At 57.7% G+C, this 18,652-nt stretch overlaps 2 protein-coding genes across 2 annotated transcripts; one reads left to right on the top strand and one right to left on the bottom strand.

Moving 5' to 3' along the window:
- Positions 1 to 62: 62 nt before the first annotated feature.
- Positions 63 to 2,926, top strand: LRRC3 (leucine rich repeat containing 3). Its single transcript, XM_005529583.3, has 2 exons — positions 63 to 203; positions 1,530 to 2,926. Exon 2 carries the CDS (start codon positions 1,543 to 1,545, stop codon positions 2,401 to 2,403), a length of 861 nt encoding a protein of 286 aa, XP_005529640.2. The 5' UTR covers positions 63 to 203; positions 1,530 to 1,542; the 3' UTR covers positions 2,404 to 2,926.
- A 1,603-nt stretch (positions 2,927 to 4,529) lies between these two features.
- Positions 4,530 to 14,838, bottom strand: TSPEAR (thrombospondin type laminin G domain and EAR repeats). Its single transcript, XM_088061145.1, has 12 exons — positions 14,745 to 14,838; positions 12,252 to 12,472; positions 11,939 to 12,177; positions 11,722 to 11,812; positions 11,167 to 11,323; positions 10,641 to 10,772; positions 9,223 to 9,455; positions 7,502 to 7,688; positions 5,843 to 6,072; positions 5,569 to 5,756; positions 4,930 to 5,031; positions 4,530 to 4,683 (listed from the first exon to the last, which is right to left on the bottom strand). Exons 1-12 carry the CDS (start codon positions 14,836 to 14,838, stop codon positions 4,530 to 4,532), a joined length of 2,028 nt encoding a protein of 675 aa, XP_087917271.1.
- Between the last annotated feature and the right edge of the window lie 3,814 nt (positions 14,839 to 18,652).

Genomic DNA, 18,652 nt, shown 5'->3' with positions numbered 1-18,652 from the left:
CCCGTTCCGCACCGCCCTCGCACCGCCCGGTGCCGCCGCACCGGGACCGCCCGGCCCGGGGAGCCGCGGGAGCGGCCGCAGCAACAGGTGGGGCCGGCCGGGATCGCGGCCGAACCGCCGGCACCGGCACCGGCACCGCGCTGACACCGGCACCGGCACCGCACCCAGAGCCGGAGCGAAGCAGAGCCGCCCCGGCCGAGCCGGTAAGGGACCCCCGGGCTCCGGGGCAGTGGGGGGCGGTGGGGGTCGGCCGTGCTGCGGAGCTGTGCAGGGTGCCCGGCCCCCGGCGGGGCCGGAGGGCGGGCAGGAGCATCACCCCCGTACACCCCCGGGACTGTGGGGCCCTCGGAGCCCTTCCACGCAGTGGGAACCGGCATGGAATAACGAGTCCTTGTTCCCCCGGAGAGACAGACCTGTCAGAGCTGTTAGAGCCCGGTACATTTTGCAGGCCCAGAGGGATTCCCGGGAAGCTCAACTTCATATCCCCAAGCAGAATCCACAACTCGCGGCAGGGCTGCGGGCAAAGCTGCAGACAGCATCCTTCAGGTATGAGCATCCCTCAGGTGTGAGCATCCCTCTGTGGTACCCTGAGGATGGCCACACCTGAGGGATGCTGCTGTTACCAAGGGAATGCCTTTAGCAGGAGGATTCTGCTTCACCAGAAGAACAACTTGGTGCCCATAATGACATCACATGGGACATTTAATTCCCATCAGAAAGGTTCCCTTGGCCTCTCAGATCTCCCCTCTATGAAGATCTCTTTTCCCAAGCTGGCCCAGGCAGCAAGGAGGGGCATGAGCAGCACCAAAGGCAGAGGAAAGGTGTCCCACCTGCTTCACCTCCTGCCTTGCCCCTGGCAGCTCTGGGGTGTCCTTTGGGGTTCCTATATCATCCTATTTACTGTGCTAGGCAGTGGCTTGTCTCTTCACCTCCTGCCCCCAGTCAGGCTGGCAAACCATACCCTTTGTTTACTTTAAAAAACAAGCTCACCTCCAAACACTTCTTTGGTGAAACCCTTGGAAACCCGACTTGTACCAGCTCACGGACCAGAAGGGAAGTTAAATGGAAGCAAGGAAAGCAAAAGAGCTCCATATCTTGTTATTTAAAATCTTGGTGATGATTAAGTCAGTCTGATGATCCTTAGAGTCTGACTCATCATTTTTTTTAAACACTCAGGCTTGGTGAGATAGGAATTTACTGCTGATGTTCTAAAGCAGCAAACTACTGCATCCCCCGTGGAAACTGGTAGCAGGATGGGGCAGAGGCTCCCAGGCCCATCTCCACACCCCATCTTGCAGCTCCCTTTGTCCACCTCGGTGATCTCTGCAGAGATAGGGGTAGGGGAGCTGAGGTTTCTATTTCTAATTAAACCAAATTAAGCTGTCCTGGAAAAGATATCCAGTGTCACTCCACCCTTGTTTTCCAGTCTCACGAGCCCAGCCCCTCACTCCTTTGCCAGGGCACATCGTACACAAGGCATACCCAGTGTTCCAGGAAATAACGCCGTGTCATATCCCCTCCACCCACAGCTTCCCTTCAGTGATGGCCTTGCCAGAGTGCCCAGAGGCCGTCCTGCTGCCCAGGAGCTGCTGCCACCCCCAGGGAGCTGCCAGCGGCCATGCTGAGCTGGCTGGCTGCAAGATGACCCTCACCACCACCACACCAGCCACCAGTGTGGCCCAGGCCTTCTTCTGCCTCCTGCTCTGCATCCCCTGGGGCAGCTCCTGCCCCCCCAGCTGCCAGTGCACGGAGCGGGCTGGGGCAAAAGCTGTCCTCTGCAGCTCCCGGCACCTGGAGGAGATCCCCAAGGACATCCCCAGAGATGTGGTGTTCCTCAAGCTGGACGCCAACAGCATAACCAGGATCCCCAGCAATGCCTTCAGGCACCTCTCCCACCTGGAGGAAATCGACCTCTCCAGGAATGCCATTGAGAAGATTGACAGGGCAGCTTTCAGAGGGGTGGCAGCTGGGCTGCGGACCCTTGACCTCTCCAGCAACCGCATCCGCAGCATTCCCAAGGAGGCCCTGCTGGCACTCAGTGCCAAGCTCCGGCTGGCCAACAACCCCTGGCATTGCGAGTGTGCCTTGCAGGAGGTGCTGTGGGAGGCACGGCTGGACCTGGACTCCATCCAGGACATCACCTGCCACACGGCTCCGCGGGAGGAGTACGTGGGCAAGCCACTGCTCCAGGTCCTGGATGCCGGCGTCAACTTCTGCAGCGTGCGCCAGAGGACCATGGACATCGCCATGTTCGTCACCATGTTCGGCTGGTTCGCCATGGTCATCGTCTACATCATCTGCTACGTCCGGCACAATCGGGAGGACTCCTGCAGGTACGGGGACTACCTGAGGTCACTGCCGAGCGCCCAGCCCCACGCAGAGACCACCAGCACTGCCCTGTAGCGTGGGGCTGGAGCTCCAGCTTCCACCTTCTTCAAAGACAGCCGGTGGCCACCTGGTGGGCATCAACGCTTCTTGGCAGGACTCCCCAGTGCTTTCTTCAGACAAGTGCCACCACTCCCCCCTCCCCAGTGACACTGGACTGAGCGTGAGCAAACTGCCTGGGGGAGGATGCCAGGGACACCCCATGTGGGCCTGTCCCTGGAGACCAAGTTCCTGGGAACAAACATCCCCAGCCAGACCCAACCAGAGCTGGGCTCGCAGGGAATGCAGCCCCAGCCCCATGCTTGTTCCTGGCAGGGAGAGATGAATTGTGTGGCCAGGAGATCCCTGGGGTGCAGAGGGTCACTGCAGAGGGGTCACCCCATCCTGGCCCCAGTGAGGCATCAGCCTTGCAAGGGCAGGACATCCTCCCCAAGCCCCCTCCCCACCTCGCGGTGCCTTGGCAGCCTCTGCCTGCCTCCAGCAATGTGGGGGCAACTCCAAAACCTTTGTTTCCTCAATAAAGCCCTGCACTTAGGAAAAACCCTCAGGATTTGTGCTGTGCTGGGAGCTGAGTGTCCAAGGAGGGTGGTGGTGCTCAGGGGGCTTATCCTAATTCAATTTCTCCCAAAGCAGACCAGCCTAAATTCAATGTATCAGCATGACTCCCATTAGGTGTCATCCCCTCCCATCCTCAGCTGAATCTGCCTCGAGCAGGGACCAGTTGCCCAAATACACCTGGTCTTGCCTTATCTTGCCCTTCCTTGGGGCTAAATTAGAGTTGCTGCTCACAGCTCGGTGATGGAGGCAAATCAAATTCTCCCTTTTCTCACGAGGGAAAAATGGTCCTTCCTGGCAGAGCCAGCTGCAAATGCACTGAACAGGGAGAGGAGGGAGGGATGCAGAAGCTCACCCTGCAGGTCTGGACCCTGGAAAGGCTCAGGCTGTGACCCCCCCAGCCCTTCTTGATGGGGCTGGCACCTCCTGAGTGCTCCCCAGTGCCAGGGTGGGTGGCCCAGCTCAGCAGGAAATCTGGCTCTGGGGAAGGCTGAGAGGTGTTCTGGGACACTCAGGTGAGGCAGTGTGTTCTGGGTGGGGGAAACAGAGGGGCACCCTCACCCCAGCACACTCCTGAGCCCAGGGCCACCTCATCCTCACCAGGCCACTCGTGGCCATGGACATTCAGGGCTGACTTGCTGGGTGAAGGGAGGGATGCCTCCGCCACGGGCAGAGCAGCTCAGTTACCCATGTAGGAGAAAGGCTGGGTGCACACAGTTTATTAGAGCTCTGGTTAAGCAAAAGAGTCCCTCAGCAAAGGTGAGGAAAAGAAAAGAGGCCACAGTTTCACCTGAAGCAGTTTTGGGTTATCCCCATGCCCGTTGTAGCTGGATTGGTCCAATTGCAAAGCAGGTTTTCTTGGGAGTCACTAACCCTATGCAAAGGTGCATGGACCAGCAAGGACCAGCACTGGCCCTCAAACACACCAACAGGTTTGTGCAACACACACAACACTTGTTGAGGGAGACCCAAACCAGCCATGGCAGAGTGGGAGGGTGGGCAGGCACCTGTGGCAGTGGCATGGAGGTGACATGAAGAACGGCTGCAGTGTCAAACCAGATGGTCCTCAGGAACATCACAGCCCCAGGCAGACACAGCCAAGGCTGGACACACTTTTTTTTCTGTAATTTCTCACATGTTTACTCCCCTCTGCCATGCACCCATCTCAGCAGCTCATGCTCTGCTCTGCCTCTTCCTTCCCTGGCTTTGTGCAAGCTTTGGCCACAGCTGCTGGCAGCTCTGGGTCCCACCTGGGGACTGGAAATTGCCAAGTGTCACAGTCCTGGTAAGCCAGGGGATGCACCCAAGCTCCATGAACCTTGGACATGGCTCTGGAATGTGGTGGCAGAGCTTTCCCAGGAGAAACAGCCTCTGGACAAAGCTGCAGGGAGCCCTGGAGCTCTGCCTTCCTCCTCCTCTTCTTCCCCTTCTTCCTCCTCCTCCTCCTCCTCCTCCTCCCTTCCTGCAGAGCATACAGCCAGCCACTGCCCAGCTGATGCTGCAGCAATTCCTGGGCTCTGTGGTCCATCTTCACCTGGATGCCCAGATTGCCCTGGTCCTGGTGATGAGCTGAGCATGTCTCAGCTGCCTCAGGTGGTTTTCAGCTTGAGCACCTTGGAAAGCGGCTCCTTGGCACTGGAGTAGAACAGGTAGGAGCCCTCAGGGGTGTGAAACGCCTCCCAGTCTCTACAGCCCACAGTGGGGAGGTGGTGGGCTGCCACGAAGCCTTCGTAGCCTTGCCACCTGCACAGGGAAGGCAGTTAGCTCCTGGGCTGTGAGGTGGGCACCTGGGAAGGGCAGGGGAGCTGAGCCATGGGGCTGGCATCTCCCACCTCCCTGCCATGGCTCAGGGTGGGATGTCCCTCACCGGGGCTTCCCATTCCTGCTTGAAAACAGGGAACAATCCTATCCATCCTCCCTGGGCAGATGCACCAGGCTGTGCCCATGCAGGGTTGATCCCCAGCCCCCCCAGCCTGCCCTCTGCAGTACCTGTAGATGATGCTGTTAACAGAGAAGGTGAAGCCATTGAAGGAGTTTGCGACCACCAGAAAAGAGTCATCTCCCACCGAGAAGAACTCCCAGTCCAGGGCACTGGGGATGAAATAAGCAGAGGGGCAGGTAAGATGACCCCTGTGTGCCTCGTTGAAGGACCCCACCCCAATCCCTGATGCCCTGAGGACACACAGAAAACCCTGCTCTTCCCAGGCAGCTCCTGAAAGAAATCCACCCTCGTTCCCAGATCTAGGACCTTCTCCCAGCTTCCACTGGGATGTGGTGCCAAGGAGCCACCACCCACCACCCTCCCCACCAGTCTCAGTCCCTGGGAGAGTGAAAGCCTGCAGGAACCCTCCAGGAGACAAGCAAAGTTTTTAGTTTTAAACTAAAAGAGGAGAGGCCCTGACACAGGTTGACCAGAGCAGCTGTGGCCGTCCCATCCCTGGAAGTGTCCAAGACCACGTTGGACGGGACTTGGAGCAACCTGGGACAGTGGAAGGTGTCCCTGCCCATGGCAAGGGGTGGAATGAGATGGGCTTTAAGGTCCCTTCCCAACCAAACTATTCTGGGATTCTGTAAGACCTCAGTGGATGGACATGGACCGAGGAGCACCCTGGATCCTTGCACAGGTACCTGTAGGTGAGAAGGTCCTGGAATTTAACAAACATCTGGGCCGTGATGTTCAGCTCATAGATGGAAGAGTTGATGGCATAGAAATTGGAGGGTGCTGGCATCCTGCTGTCATAGCTGTGGCTGTTGGCAACAGCCAGAAAGACTCTGTCCCCAATATGAAAAACCTCCCAGTCGGCTGCACCAAATGTCTGTGGGGAAGGAGGCCGTGAGAAGCTGGATGTGGTGCCCTGTCTAAACACAGAGGGGGGACTCAGGAGCAGTGGCCAAGCCTTACCAGGATAGACTGGAAGAGCTGGAAAGAGCCACTGAGCCAGATGTAGATGTGTGAGTAGATCTTAGTGGACGTGCCATTGAATGTGTTAGCTACAGCCAGGAAGGAATATGGTCCGATGGTGAAAAATTCCCAGTCGTAGGCTCCAGAGGTAGGAATGGTCTGGTTAGTTTCAAACAGCCCTGTCCTGGGGTTCCACCTGTATATCACGCTGTCTATATTGTGGTTGTTCCCTGGGGAGAAAGATGTGCACCGTGAGGGAAAGCAATTCCTGGTTTGTGCAGGAAACAAGACCCAGAAACAGGCTCAGCTACATGAATATTTGCTAACAGGTCACGAGGCTGTTTGCAAGTGACCTGCTGCTTCCAAAGAAGTAGCCAAAGAGATTCTACAGCCTCCACCCCTACCTAAAGACCCCCTCCATCCCTACCTAGTGTCTCCATCCCTAGAGCCTCCATCCCATGGAACACACCAACAGCTCGTCCTGGGTGCACAGCAGCAGCTTTGTGGCAGCCCTGGCAGAGGAGGGACAGGCTTTATCCCCACACAAGCAGCACTCCAGAGGCACCATGCCAGCATCCCAGGGTGGACAAGCTCTGCCAGCTGTCCCACAGGGTGTCCCTGTCTCGTGGGGCCAGTCCCAGCTGTGTCCCTAAGCTCCTGACATCCCCCCTGCCCTAAAGCATGTGCTCCATCCAGCTCCTGGGCTCTGCTCAAGCATCTCAACCTCGTGCCTGTGTGGGACCCAGCTGGCTTTAAATCCTCTTTGCAACAGAGACTTGAGAAAGAAAGACTGCAGGAAGAATGGGAATGGCCACATGGGTAAGTGGCCGCTCCTCAGGGACTGACCTCCAGCCCCCTCTAAGGGAAACATCCCCAGTTTGGCTTGGCCATGATGGCTTTAACCCCTGTGTGATGTGCATGGCTGGCAAAGGGACCACACTGCCACAAGGGTCGGTCTCACCCAAACTGGCCTTGATGGAGTCCAACAGGGCACACAGGGCGTTTCCAGCCCAGCTCACCTGGCCCAAGCAACCTGCTGACAGCTCTGACCCTGGTGCCAGAGGTGCTGATGCCCCCTGAGGCAGCCCTGATGGCAGGGAAGGAGCCCACCATCTGGCCCATCATCTGAACCCAGCTGGGAGCATCCCAGAGAGCCAGGGCTGTGCCATTCATCCTCTGCTCCGAGGGTGCACATCCCAACCCAGAACAACTCATGGCCTGGGGAGGGGAATGAGGCTGGTGATGTCTGCAGGGTGTCCAGGGAGGGGTGGCAGCTGGCTCTCACTCAGTTTCCTGTGTGCCCACAAGGCCAAGGATCTGGCTTCACAAGAGGCTCAATCTGTGGCACTACCAGGTTACGCAGTATTGGGGATAAAAATGAAAAGAAGCAGAAAGATTCAGCACAGACACCATCCCCACTCCTGTCCTTGTCCCCTGCAGTCAGAAACCCAGAGGATGACTGTGTCAGCCACTTCCTCAAAAGCTTTTCTCTCCTCTGCAAGGCTTTGGGTGTCCTGAGGGACCCCATGCTCACAGCTCACACCTCCCTGGCTTTGCCCTGCCCTCCATTCCACCTGAGGATGCACAGGGAGCATGCTCTGAGCAGGATACCTGCCAGGGTCCCAGATACCACCCCAGGGAACACTGAGGGCTGGCTACCTTCTCTGTGGTTGACCACAGCAAGGAAAGCCTCTCCCTCAATGACAAAGGCCTCCCAGTCCCTGGCGCTGTGTGTGGTGATCCGCTGGTATGTGACGAACTTCGCTTTCCTGCGGCTCCACTTGTAGATCACAGAGAACTCCTGACCCCTCTCATTCTGCTCAAAATTTGCCACTGCCAGGAAGATCTGGAAAAGAAAAAGCCAGGACATCTTGGTTTTCTCCTTTCAAATGAGCATGGGCAAGAAAACGCAGGGGGAGGTGGGATGGAGGGCAAGGGGTGGAGGTGGCTGGTGTGGGACAGGCTGGCCCTGGCTGGGGTCCCTGAGCAGTCCCCAAGAAACACAAAGTGGGGACAGGGATCCAGCAGCCTGTGAGGGTCTTGGTGCATGGCAGGGGCACAACTCACAGCCAGCAGCCTCTTAGACAAGGGGAGGGAGAGCTGAGCTGTCTCCACACACGCCCCTCCAGACCCAGAAATGGGGAGCAAGGACATGAAATGTGCTGGGGAAAGAGGGAGGTTCAGCTCACAAACCCTCCTGTAAGGAAGGGTGGGATAGATATGATAATGATAACAATGACAGTAATGATAAAAATTCCCTGAGTTAAAACATTTCTTGGACCAAGAAACCCTTGTGAAAGTGTAAGAGACAGGAGTGATGCAGCAGAGGTGGCCAAGTGCAAGGCAGGGAGCACACCCAAGCTCTGTCATGCTGGCTCTGTGCCACTCCAGCGTCCTTCAGATGGAGCAGCGGAGATTATGTCCCAGTCTGGGCCACAAAGAGGCATGGGACCACAGCCCACAAAGAGCAAAGAGTCAGTGGGGGTGCCTCCTGCCTCCTGGCCTGTACAGGACCCTGCCAGCACCAGCCTGGGGCTTTCTTCAGCCAAGAAGTAGCCACCCCCAAGGACAGGGCTGTGCTGTGTCCCCCTGTCCCCCTACACAAGGTGAATCCCCAGCTCTGCTCTCTCTGCAAGCACCAGTCCAGATGCTTTGGGGCACCTCCAGCAACAGCTTCAGTGGGAAGAGAAACATCTGGGCTACTGGAATCAGCAGTACTGGAGGTGCTGCTGGTGTGGCATTCCCAGCACAAAGCCAGCACTGCAACACAGCTGCACATTCAGGCCTTCTGCAGAGCCCCACCATCAGGGACAGTCCCCACCGTGTCCCCTACCAGAGATGGTGCCCAGCATCAGTTCCCACTGCCACCAAGAGGGGATTGGGCCTGTTTGCATCCAACCAGCAGGGATGTTGGTGTCACCAAGCCTGGAGGCAGAAATTTTGCCCATCCCTCTGTAGACAGGTGCATGTGGCTGGCAATGGGGGAGCCCTGCAGTCACCCTGGGGACAAGGCCAGAATGGGTCATGACAGAGGGGGAACATCAGATGGCTTTCCTGGGGCTCCTCCAAAGTGATAAGTGGCTTCCCAGAGAGAGGAACCAGGAAAATCCTCTGCCCAAGACCCAAGGCAGATTGCCCAGGGGAGGAAGGATGGCTCCAAAATCCTGGAATAATTTAAAAGCAAGAGAGTTTAAAAATGCAGCAGGTTGGACTCAGCTGGTCTCAAGAGGGAACTGCAGGCTCTGATGGCTCTTTAAGAGCACAGGTGGATCTCTGAGGTGCAGTTACCACACCCAAGATTCCAGCCTTCAGAGAAGCCAATGCTGGGCAACTGCAATTTGATATACTGAAATCTGGGGGCACCTTCCTGGCAGACTCACCTTCTTCCCAATGGTGAAATACTTCCAGGACTGAGCTTGGTAGGTGGGGATGTTCTGGTAGTGCACAAACTTTCCATCAGTCCACCTGTAGATGGCTGATCCTGGGGGCGTGTTCCGGTTGGCCATGGCTGCAAACAGTCCCACCTTTGGGATGGTGAAGACCTCAATGCCCATCGTCTCTGAGTTGGTCACCAGGTTCTGGTATTCCTCCACATAGTCCAGCCTGTGTTGGACTGGGAGCCCACAAAAAAGAGGGATGAGGTTAAAAGCAGGTGGTTTGAGCTGGTGAGGGCTGGCTCAGTGGTGCTTGCTGCTGTGCAGAGCTTTGTGGGGAGAATGAAGGTCCTGGTGTCACTGGGGGTGAAGGGCCAAACCCAGGGGTGGTGAGAGGCTGACTCCACCTCGATGGGCAGCACATCCAGCCCCGTCCAGCCCTGCCTGTTCTCCAGCAGCGAGCAGAGCTGTGCCCTTGGGGAGCAGGAAAGAACCCCATGCCATGGATTTTGATTGCTTTGATATATTTATCCTCAAGAGAACAAGGAGGAGATGACAGGAGGAGAGGTTAGAGAAGACTCAAGACAGAATTAATGCCAGAAGTTGGAGCAGAAACCCAGAGTGGCCCTGATGGCAGACAGATGGGCACTGGAGGGGACAAATGGCAAAAGGGGCAGTGCTGGTGGCACCAAGGGGCACAGGGCAGTAAGACCCCAGCATGAGCTCTCCTTGGGGAAAGGAGGACACCGTGCCAATCCTGATGACTCCCAGAGGAGGGGAAGGATAAGGGGTCCAGTCCCTGCTAGCTCCTGTGGGGAAAAAATGGCTCATCCAAACCCACCCTGTGGGAATCAGCAGAGGAAAAATTCTGGGAGGGAAGGGAAGGGAAGGGAAGGGAAGGGAAGGGAAGGGAAGGGAAGGGAAGGGAAGGGAAGGGAAGGGAAGGGAAGGGAAGGGAAGGGAAGGGAAGGGAAGGGAAGGGAAGGGAAGGGAAGGGAAGGGAAGGGAAGGGAAGGGAAGGGAAGGGAAGGGAAGGGAAGGGAAGGGAAGGGAAGGGAAGGGAAGGGAAGGGAACAAATGCTTCAGCACTGGAGAAGCACCCCAACACCCTGAGCATGGCTCTCCATGGGGTGAGCTGTCCTGCTCAGACAGGTCAGGAGCTCATCCTGCCCAGACAATTCCCAGGAGGGACAGATAATGTGGAGAAGGTGGAGTGACCACAGAGGCACTTGAATCCAGAGGTGCTCTGGGAGTGTTGTGGGCACCAAGAGCCAAGCAAAGCAGAGCAGAGACAGGGGACACCCCAGCCCCTCACTGTGCTGACAATTCCCATCCCAAAGTGGTCACAAGGGTTAATCTCAGCTCCTGCTCTGCTGCAAGGTCTCCTTCCCTCCCTGAGAGTGCCAGAATCTCCCCAACAGTACCTTCCAGCATGGAGACCCAGGTGCTGCCGTTGCAGAGGTACAGCCCTCGCTGGGACGTGTCAAACCAGAACCGCGCCTTCTCCTGCTTGGAGCAGTGTGGCCGGGCCCCCAGGGTCACTTTCATGTCAGTCTCTGGGCAGAGAGAGGAGTCAGGCAGGAGCCTCTTAGTGCACACAGTGGAGGAGAAGACAGGCAGGAGGGGCAAATGTCCTGGTCTCATCCTGATGGTGGGCACCAGGCAGTGGGGAAAATGGAATCCCAGCACAAATCTGGGAAGCCATAGGCAGGGGCAACCCCGTGTGGGGCCACTGATGTGAGCCCAGCTCTACCAAGGGACTCAGGCAAGGCCACCCCATCTTTTCAAGGAGATTTTGGACAGGGATCCCAACATGCACACAGAGAGAAACAGAGGGTGCTGGGAACACCCTCTTCCCCTCTGCTCCTGCTTCATTCCCAGCCCCATGCAAAGACCCTTCCTCACAGAGGTGGAGGTGACCAGCAGAGCCTGTGCCTTGGGGCCACTGACCGTAGGGGTATTTGAGCACCTCGTTGCTCACTGGCTTCACAGGGACATCCTGGAGGACACTGGGGACAGACAGCGTTGCTACTTTGAAGTTCATAGCGTGGCATATCCGGGGGGTGGCATCAGCTCCTGGCAGCAGGACAAGCTGCCTCAGCAAGCCCTGGGAAAGTGGGAGCAGAGGGATGGAGACCAAGTCCCACAAGATCACAGAATGGGAACTGCAGGTAATTCGTGCCTTGAATTCCCTGCCTGACTTCTGCTTGTTGCCCTCCCTCCTGGGATGCAGAAAGTGTCCATGGGATTCATGCACATTTATCAGATCCCAGATGCCCAGCTGGGGCATTCTAACAGCTGATGTAAGGGGAGCATTGGCACGAGGCTTGGAGAAGCTGCCTTTCGGTGCCTCCACACAGGAAGGACCCAGAGCCACCTCTGCTTCCTGGGCCATGGCCAAGCCCTACCCGTGCAGGGGACTGAGAGAGGGCTATAGGTCATCCCACAGCCAGCCACGAGCACCCCTGAGCACCCCTGGGCGAGCCCACACCACCGGGCACCTACCGTGAACACGCCTTTCCTTCTCCGCCTGTTGCCCAGGTAGAAACTGGCTCTCCTCACCGACAGTGAGGCTGGAAATGGTGTCTCCACCACCCTGGGGATGGGCAGAGAAGAGGTAGGGGATAATTTCACAGCATCTACCGGTGGCCGGAGGAGACGCTGCTGGAGGAACATCAGCCTGCCCACCCTGGCGAGCCCCCCAGCGCCGCCCCCAACCTACACATCTTTGGGGATGCTGCAGTCCACCGTCAAGGAGAAGGACTGTCCGGAGACAGCCAGGACGAGCGTGTGCCACCGGTTGTCGGAGAGGGACACGTTGGGGAAGGTGACGCGGGTCTGCCAGCCGCCGGAGCGCTCCTGGCTCCAGAAGAGGAAGTGGAGCTTGTCGGGGGCGTAGCGCAGCCCCAGCAGGACGCTGGGGCTCTCCTCCACCATCAGCGTGAAGATGTACTCGTTCCTCTGCGGACACGGGCTCTGAGCGGCGGGGCCAGCCCGTGCCCGTGCCCTCGCCGTGCCCGCCCGGCCGCGCTTACCTTGGCGGGGCGGCGGAGCGCCCGCAGCGTGACGATGATGGAGAACTCCTCGGGAAAGCGATCGCAGTGGATGAAGAGCCGCGAGGCGGGGAAGCCCAGGGCTCGGGGCCGAGAGGCGGAGAGCTGGAGGCCGAGCACGCCCTGCACCTGGAACACCCGCACGCCCCGGGCCAGCGCCCCGGCCGGCACCGCCTCCGAGAGGATGTCCAGCGGGCGCAGGTCTGTGCCGAGACACAGCGGGGGATGGGGGTACCCCGGGGCTGCCTGAGGCGCTCCACCGCAGCAGGATGGCCTGAGTGCCCCAGCAGCCTGCTGGCCCTCGCCCGGGGGCTGCCCCGAGCTCTTGCTCCAGGGCCAGAGGCAAGATTTGCGGTTCGGACACAAAGCTGGCATCTCCACGGCCACAGCAGGAGCACCAGGTGTGCAGAACCATCTCACTGATGCAGCTCCGAATGCTGGCGCTGCCCAGCATTCCCCAGGCTGCCACCAGCTTCCTCGGGATGCACCGGCACCAGCAGCCGGAGCCAGGAGAGCAGGCACGGATCCGGTACCACAGATTGGCTCTCAGGGCAGCCCCATCTCTGTGCACAGGGCAGCGGGGCAGCTCTACCCCTCCAGTCCCGGTTCAGGCTCTCCCAACCCAGCCCTAATTGCACACATGCACACGCACTCCCCCAGCAGGCACCAAAACCACTCATTATAAATAATTACCCTCTCCTCAGAGAAGAGAACGCCGTGCCCAGCCCCAGGGCATCGGCCCGGTGAGAGCACACAGCACAACATCACCAGAAAGTGTCACCCCATGGAACACTGCCAGCTCCAACATCTCGGCACAGGAAGGGCTGTAGCAGCTGTGGGGACTCCTCCGACCTTCCTGGCCTTGGACCCTCCTGTTTTTATTTTTGAATGTTTTTCTGGCAGAGAAGGGAGGCGATGCCCAAAAGATGAAGCAGCGCTTGGCTACACTAAAATATCCCTGATTCCATCCAACCCCGCTGAGACCTGGCTTTTAGCTCCAATTTGTACTAATAAATCCGGGCTGCTGGGGCACAGCGGGAGAGCTGGGAAGGAGGGAGCTGGGAGCAAGGCTGGGCTGTATGTCTGAATCCAAACCAGCTGGAGAAGCAAGCACTTCCTCCAGACATGCCTGGCCAGCCCGGCTCTAGGTGGGCAGAGCAAGGAGGAATCTGCTCATGTGGTTCTATCCCGAGCAGAGCAGGGAGATCAGTGAGGTCCTTCCCACCCTGGCAGCTCTGTGTGCCCCCTGCCCACCCCACCGCTGCTTTAAGCAGTTCCTAAAGCAAAGTCTTGGTGGGGGAGTTTTAAGTGGAACAGCTTATTTCAGAAATGCATCACTGGGGCAACGGCCAGTTCCTGTTTTTCCTGGCAAAGAGTACAAGCTGAAATCAAGCTTGGCTTTGCAGAGGAGTTTAGGAGCCCCCCCAGTTGCCCCTGAGATGGTGAGGATGAGCTGGGGGAGAGCTGGGGCTGGATATTGTGGGCCAAGAAGAAGCCAAGTCCCAAGACCAAACCCAAATCCCTAAACCCAAAGATCTGTGTCCCAATCTGCTTCCCACATCCCTCACTGCTAAAGCTGGGTGCTCCAGCCCAGCTTGGGCAGCACAAGTGGTGTCAAGGGGCCTCATGCTGGGGTCCACAGGATGATGCTGGGGCCTCAGCATCCCCAGGATCCCTCCAGCCAAGGCTGCTTGGGGACAGCAGGGACATTCCCAGAGTGACTGGAGCACCTTGGGGAGGAGGCAGTGGGCAGAAACTCTCCAGTCTTTCCCTGTTTTTCTTCTCACATCGTCTGGGATGTGACAAAAAGCAAATACAATTGCCATCAAACTGGGACAAGCCCTAAGCACACCTGGGCCCAACCAGCCCTAAAAACTGAGCTCAAGCTTCTCTGCCCACACAGCACAGGCATGGGGATGGGATGGCAGAGCCAGGGCATGGGGATCCTCTCTGGCCCTGGAAATGACCCTGGAGCTGCTGGATCCTCGGCTGAGGATGGTGGGACGGAAACTTTTACTGCTGGGAGGGTGGAGGTTGTGCTTGTGAGAGCACAGAAAAGTCCAGGACAGGAGGGACTTTCCAGGGGGACTTCATGGCTCTCTTCTCCTTCCCCTCCCCTCTGCCTCCAGCAGAACCTGGGACAATGCTTGTGCGACAGGGACAGCCACAGCTCTCCCCACAGCTCCGAGAGGGCTGGTTGTCCCCCGGCTGGCATTGTTGGGGCTGCAGGCACAGGAATGACCCCACATCCTGCTGTCCATGGGCGCTGGCAGCCTGCAGCACCCGAGGCATCACTGCCACTCAGTCCACTGAGCGGACACTGAGCGCTGAAACGCTGGGGTTGGGCTGTTTTGGGGGTATGCCCCCCAAAACAGAGCACACCTTCTGGGGTTTGCACCCCAGCCATGCGAGCACAGCAGTCCCAGCACGATTCCCATCAGGGTGAACAGCAGCCCACCTGCCCTTGGCTCCTACCTGTGCAGTGCTGCCACGTCCTGCCTCCCCGGACGAAGCCCCCGCCGCTGGCCCAGCGGAGGAGAATGACCCAGAGCAGCAGTGGTGCCGACATCGGGGGCCTGGCCTGAGGGGGTCCATCCACTGGGACTCCCTCGCTGTCCCCTGCCCGGCTCAGCGCCCCGGGGGCTCTGGCATGCTCTCGATGGGACCCCCGGCACCTCTCCGTCCTCCCCGGGGCCGTGTCACCGCAGGCTGCCGGGGGCCGGCTCTGTGCCGGGGCTGTCCGTGAGCATCGCCCCCGGGGGCACGGCCGGGGGGCTCCCGGGGGGCTCCCGGGGGGTTCCCGGGGCGGCCGCCGAGGCAGTGCCGGCTGCAGCCTGCACACAGACATTTAAATGAGAGGTCGGTGGTGGGAGAGGAGGAGTCCCGGCTCCTCCGAGAGCTTTTATCTTTTGCCCAACCCTCTGGAAGGCGGCTTTGGGAAGGGATTTTTTTTTTTTTAATCTTTTTTTTTTTGCTTGCTTGCTTTGCTTCCTTTCATTTTTGGTGATTCATTTTTTCTAGGCTCACACGGGAGTAGGTGGGAGATTCACCCCTGCCTGGAGAGACCTGGGTGGGAACCTTCCTAGCCCTAAATGCATTGGTTTTCAGCTTGTATTGAATGAGAGACCCTCTGACCCCTCTGGACCATTCCACCATGTCCAGATCCCAAAAACTGTGTATTTCTGTCCCAGTATTGTCCCAGGCAGGTGACGCACATCCCGTGCCCCAGGCAAGGCTCCATCCCAAGGGCCAGCCACCAGACCCAGCCCTGCCACAAAAACGCCACCGATTCAGAAAGCCTCCAGGTTCTGCTGTTCCAAGGGAAGCACCAGCAGTGGGAAAGCTCCCTGCACACAGTGAGCTCCGCTGGGCTCCTCCAGCCACAGAGTGAGTCTTTTCCATTCCCCAAACAATTGAAACAGGCTCTCACCCCCCTCGTCCCCAAAGCCTTCCCGCAAGGCGAGCGCCAGAATAGAAAGCGGATGGCGAGGACCAAACGCCAAAAATTGTGTCGCAAACTGGGGGTTTTGTCAGCAAGCAACAGCCAGAGCTGGACCTGCAGCCGTGTTCACTGTCGTCTGTCCTCACCCCGAAATCAGCTGTGCTGGGACTGAGAGTGCAGCCCAAGGAGTGCAACCCATGGTGGAGCGTAGCACCGTGAACACACCTTGGTCCTAAGCCCCAAGAGAAGAACCCCAAGGCACCAGAAGGTTGGTGGTTCTGTCTCAGAGCCTGGAGAGTGGCTGTGTGCCTCTCCAACAGCCCTAGCAGGGCTGCATGGAGCTCCCCCTCTCCAAACAGCCTCCCTCTGGGCATCCCCCAAATTAGGGTTGTGCTTAAACAGAGCTTAACCCCTCTGCAAGAGAGAGCTGCAGAGGTGAGGCACTGCTGTCTCCTCATCCTCATCCTCATCCTCATCCTCATCCTCATCCTCATCCTCATCCTCATCCACATCCTAGGGATGGTGTCCAGTGGAACAGCCATGACCAAACCTGGGGGTCCCAAATAGTAAATGGGGGTTCTGAAAAGCACCTGGGAATCCCAAATGGCAGCTGCTGGAGGTGAACACAAGGGATGCAGGAGGACAAACCATCCCATCTCCCCTGGCAGGCGCAGTCCCTCCTGATACTCCTTGCAGCTTTGAGGACACCCACCAGGGCTGGGACTGGGAGCAGTCTCCTCACTGGAACCCCAAGCTACAGGAAGATGGTGTCCCAAGCACGTCTGGCAGAGAGAGGGTGCAATGGAGGGGAGGCTCCATCAGGTTGGAACTGGGGAAGGCATCACAAGAATCAGAGGCACCACATTTCCCAGGGCTGCACACATGTGTCAAGTTAAGTGTGGCTTTGGGAACTGGCAGCACTGCCCTGAGCAGGGGATGGATTTGGGGAAGGCTCCTGCTGAGGCTCTGCAAGGGTCCAGGGAGGAAGGGAAAGTCCTGGCAGAGATTCTGAGTCCATTGGTTTTTCAAAGATGCAGCTACCTTTCAGTGCTCTCTTGGCCAAAAAAATAGTCAGTAGGGACATCTTCAGAGACAAGAACACAGCTGTGGGTGCCCCCTCGAGACACAGGGAGATCTGCGGATTTCCAGGCGAGAGGTGGAGGGACTGACACCCCCCCACCGATGAGCACAGAGGGCATGGCAGGCTCAGGCTGCTGTTCAGTCACATTAATGAACAGTCTCCAGGTGAGGATAGGGATGTTGAAGGTCCTCAAGGGTTTCACCCTTCACTGGGCTGGAGATGCTGGTGTGGCAGAAGATGGTGGAGAGGCTTGGCCAGTGCCCGGCGCTTTCCTCCCTGCCTGGGGAAGCGCGCTGTGATGTGAAGTAAGGACAGGGACACACCGCTCCCCGCTGTCACACTGGGTCCAGGACCTGCTCCCTGTCCCCAGGACAGTAGGAAGTGGTCTGCAAAATAGTTCCTAAGCACACAGGCACACATTCCTCTGTGCAGAAGCAAGCACAAGGGGATGAAATAAAAGAGAAAAACAGTGAGACGTTTGCCTAATTCGCATGGGGCGTAAATAAAACCATGTGGTGGCCCTGAACAAAATGATCCTTGGATTTTCACCAGAAAGGTTTGGCCATCCCTGGGTTAGGAAAGGTTGAGAAACCCATCTGTAGGCAATCCAGTGCAAGCAGAGCTTTCAGGCAGGGGACAGTGTGAGGAGGGCACCTCATCGATGCCAGGGACCGGCCAGACCCTGCACACAGGGGAACGTTCCTGCTCTTCCAAGGCTGTAACTCATTCCTTATTATTTGCAGACACAAAGCCTTGTTTCAGGGCTTCATGCCTTATTCATTTCAGTCTTTTTTCCTGACATCTGTATGTAATCAGAGAATCCTTTAGGTTGGAAAAGACCTCTAAGTCCGTCAAGTATTTTCCCCTGAAACGCGGCACAGGCATCAGCAAGGGCAAAGCTTTGAGGGAACCCATAAGTAACTGATGGACAAATGCCCATCCCATGGTGTCCCCAGATTTTCTCTACTCTCCTGCCTACACCAGCAGGGCCAGCAGAGCCTGCCACACTCACATCCACAGGGATAGAGCTGGAGGTCAGTGATGAGCACATGGAGTTGGTCTCACCTGTGTGAGCAGCAGGGTGGACATCAGCCCTTTGGGATCACTTAGGAAGGGGATGGGGGGAATTGTTCTCAGAGTGACATCCCAGATTGCAGTTCCCCAAACCACAGTTTGGGTTCAACAACTGCAACGCCTTCCCCAGGATGCTGGGATGAGGTCTCCATCCTCAGCTGTTTCCAAGGCTCCTCCCTTGTCACCTCTGCCCTTTCTCCAAGGCTGAAAATCTTCCTTGTGTTTCCTGGAGCAACTTCACCTCCCTGAGTCCAACCCACCACCATCAAGCAGAGTTCCAGCAAGAAATCTCCACACCAGGAACCCTGTCAGCATCGTACAGAAGCGCAAATGTCTTTAACCCCAACGCCTTTCAAAAGCTGAATTACCAGAAGTTTTGGAGAGGTTCTGCCAGGAAAAGTTTTGTGAAAGACTGGGAGGATTGCAAAAGGCACCGTTTTTAGGAAAACCACCAGAAAAAGCGTACAAAGCCACCCCAACACAGCAAGTCCTGCTGCCAGCTTCCCAGCACGGAGCTGCAGTCGCGAGCAATCCCTGCCAGGCAGTGGCAAGCCACCAGCATCGCTCGTGTCCCAGAGCCCTCCATGTCCCCACACTCACTGCCAGCCTCAGGGAATGAAGGAGCTGGGAGCTCCCAGCCTGCTTTGGCCATGGCAGCAGGCAGTGGGTTGCAGCCCATGTCCAGGCAGCCAGGAGCAAGCTGAGCATCCTGCGCTGCATTTGGAGGACACATGGCAGCTGAGCTGGCAGGCTCTGAAAGGGCTCCAGAAATCAGACACTTAACTT

This window comes from Pseudopodoces humilis, chromosome 11, assembly GCF_049639895.1.
Source record: "Pseudopodoces humilis isolate 2021_Gansu_Grassland_sample_001 chromosome 11, ASM4963989v1, whole genome shotgun sequence".
NCBI classification, from domain to species: Eukaryota; Metazoa; Chordata; class Aves; order Passeriformes; family Paridae; genus Pseudopodoces; species Pseudopodoces humilis.
The sequence above is the reverse complement of the archived record's forward strand: the minus strand, read 5'-3'. Positions and strand labels throughout refer to the sequence as shown.

Coding starts and splice junctions, on each gene's coding strand:
- LRRC3 (XM_005529583.3), top strand. CDS start 1,543: ATGGCCTTGCCAGAGTGCCCAGAGGCCGTCCTGCTGCCCAGGAGCTGC.
- TSPEAR (XM_088061145.1), bottom strand. CDS start 14,838: ATGTCGGCACCACTGCTGCTCTGGGTCATTCTCCTCCGCTGGGCCAGC. Junction 12,178..12,251: donor CGCTCCGCCGCCCCGCCAAG/GTAAGCGCGGCC, acceptor CCGTGTCCGCAG/AGGAACGAGTACATCTTCAC. Junction 10,773..11,166: donor GGTGCTCAAATACCCCTACG/GTCAGTGGCCCC, acceptor CTCTCTGCCCAG/AGACTGACATGAAAGTGACC.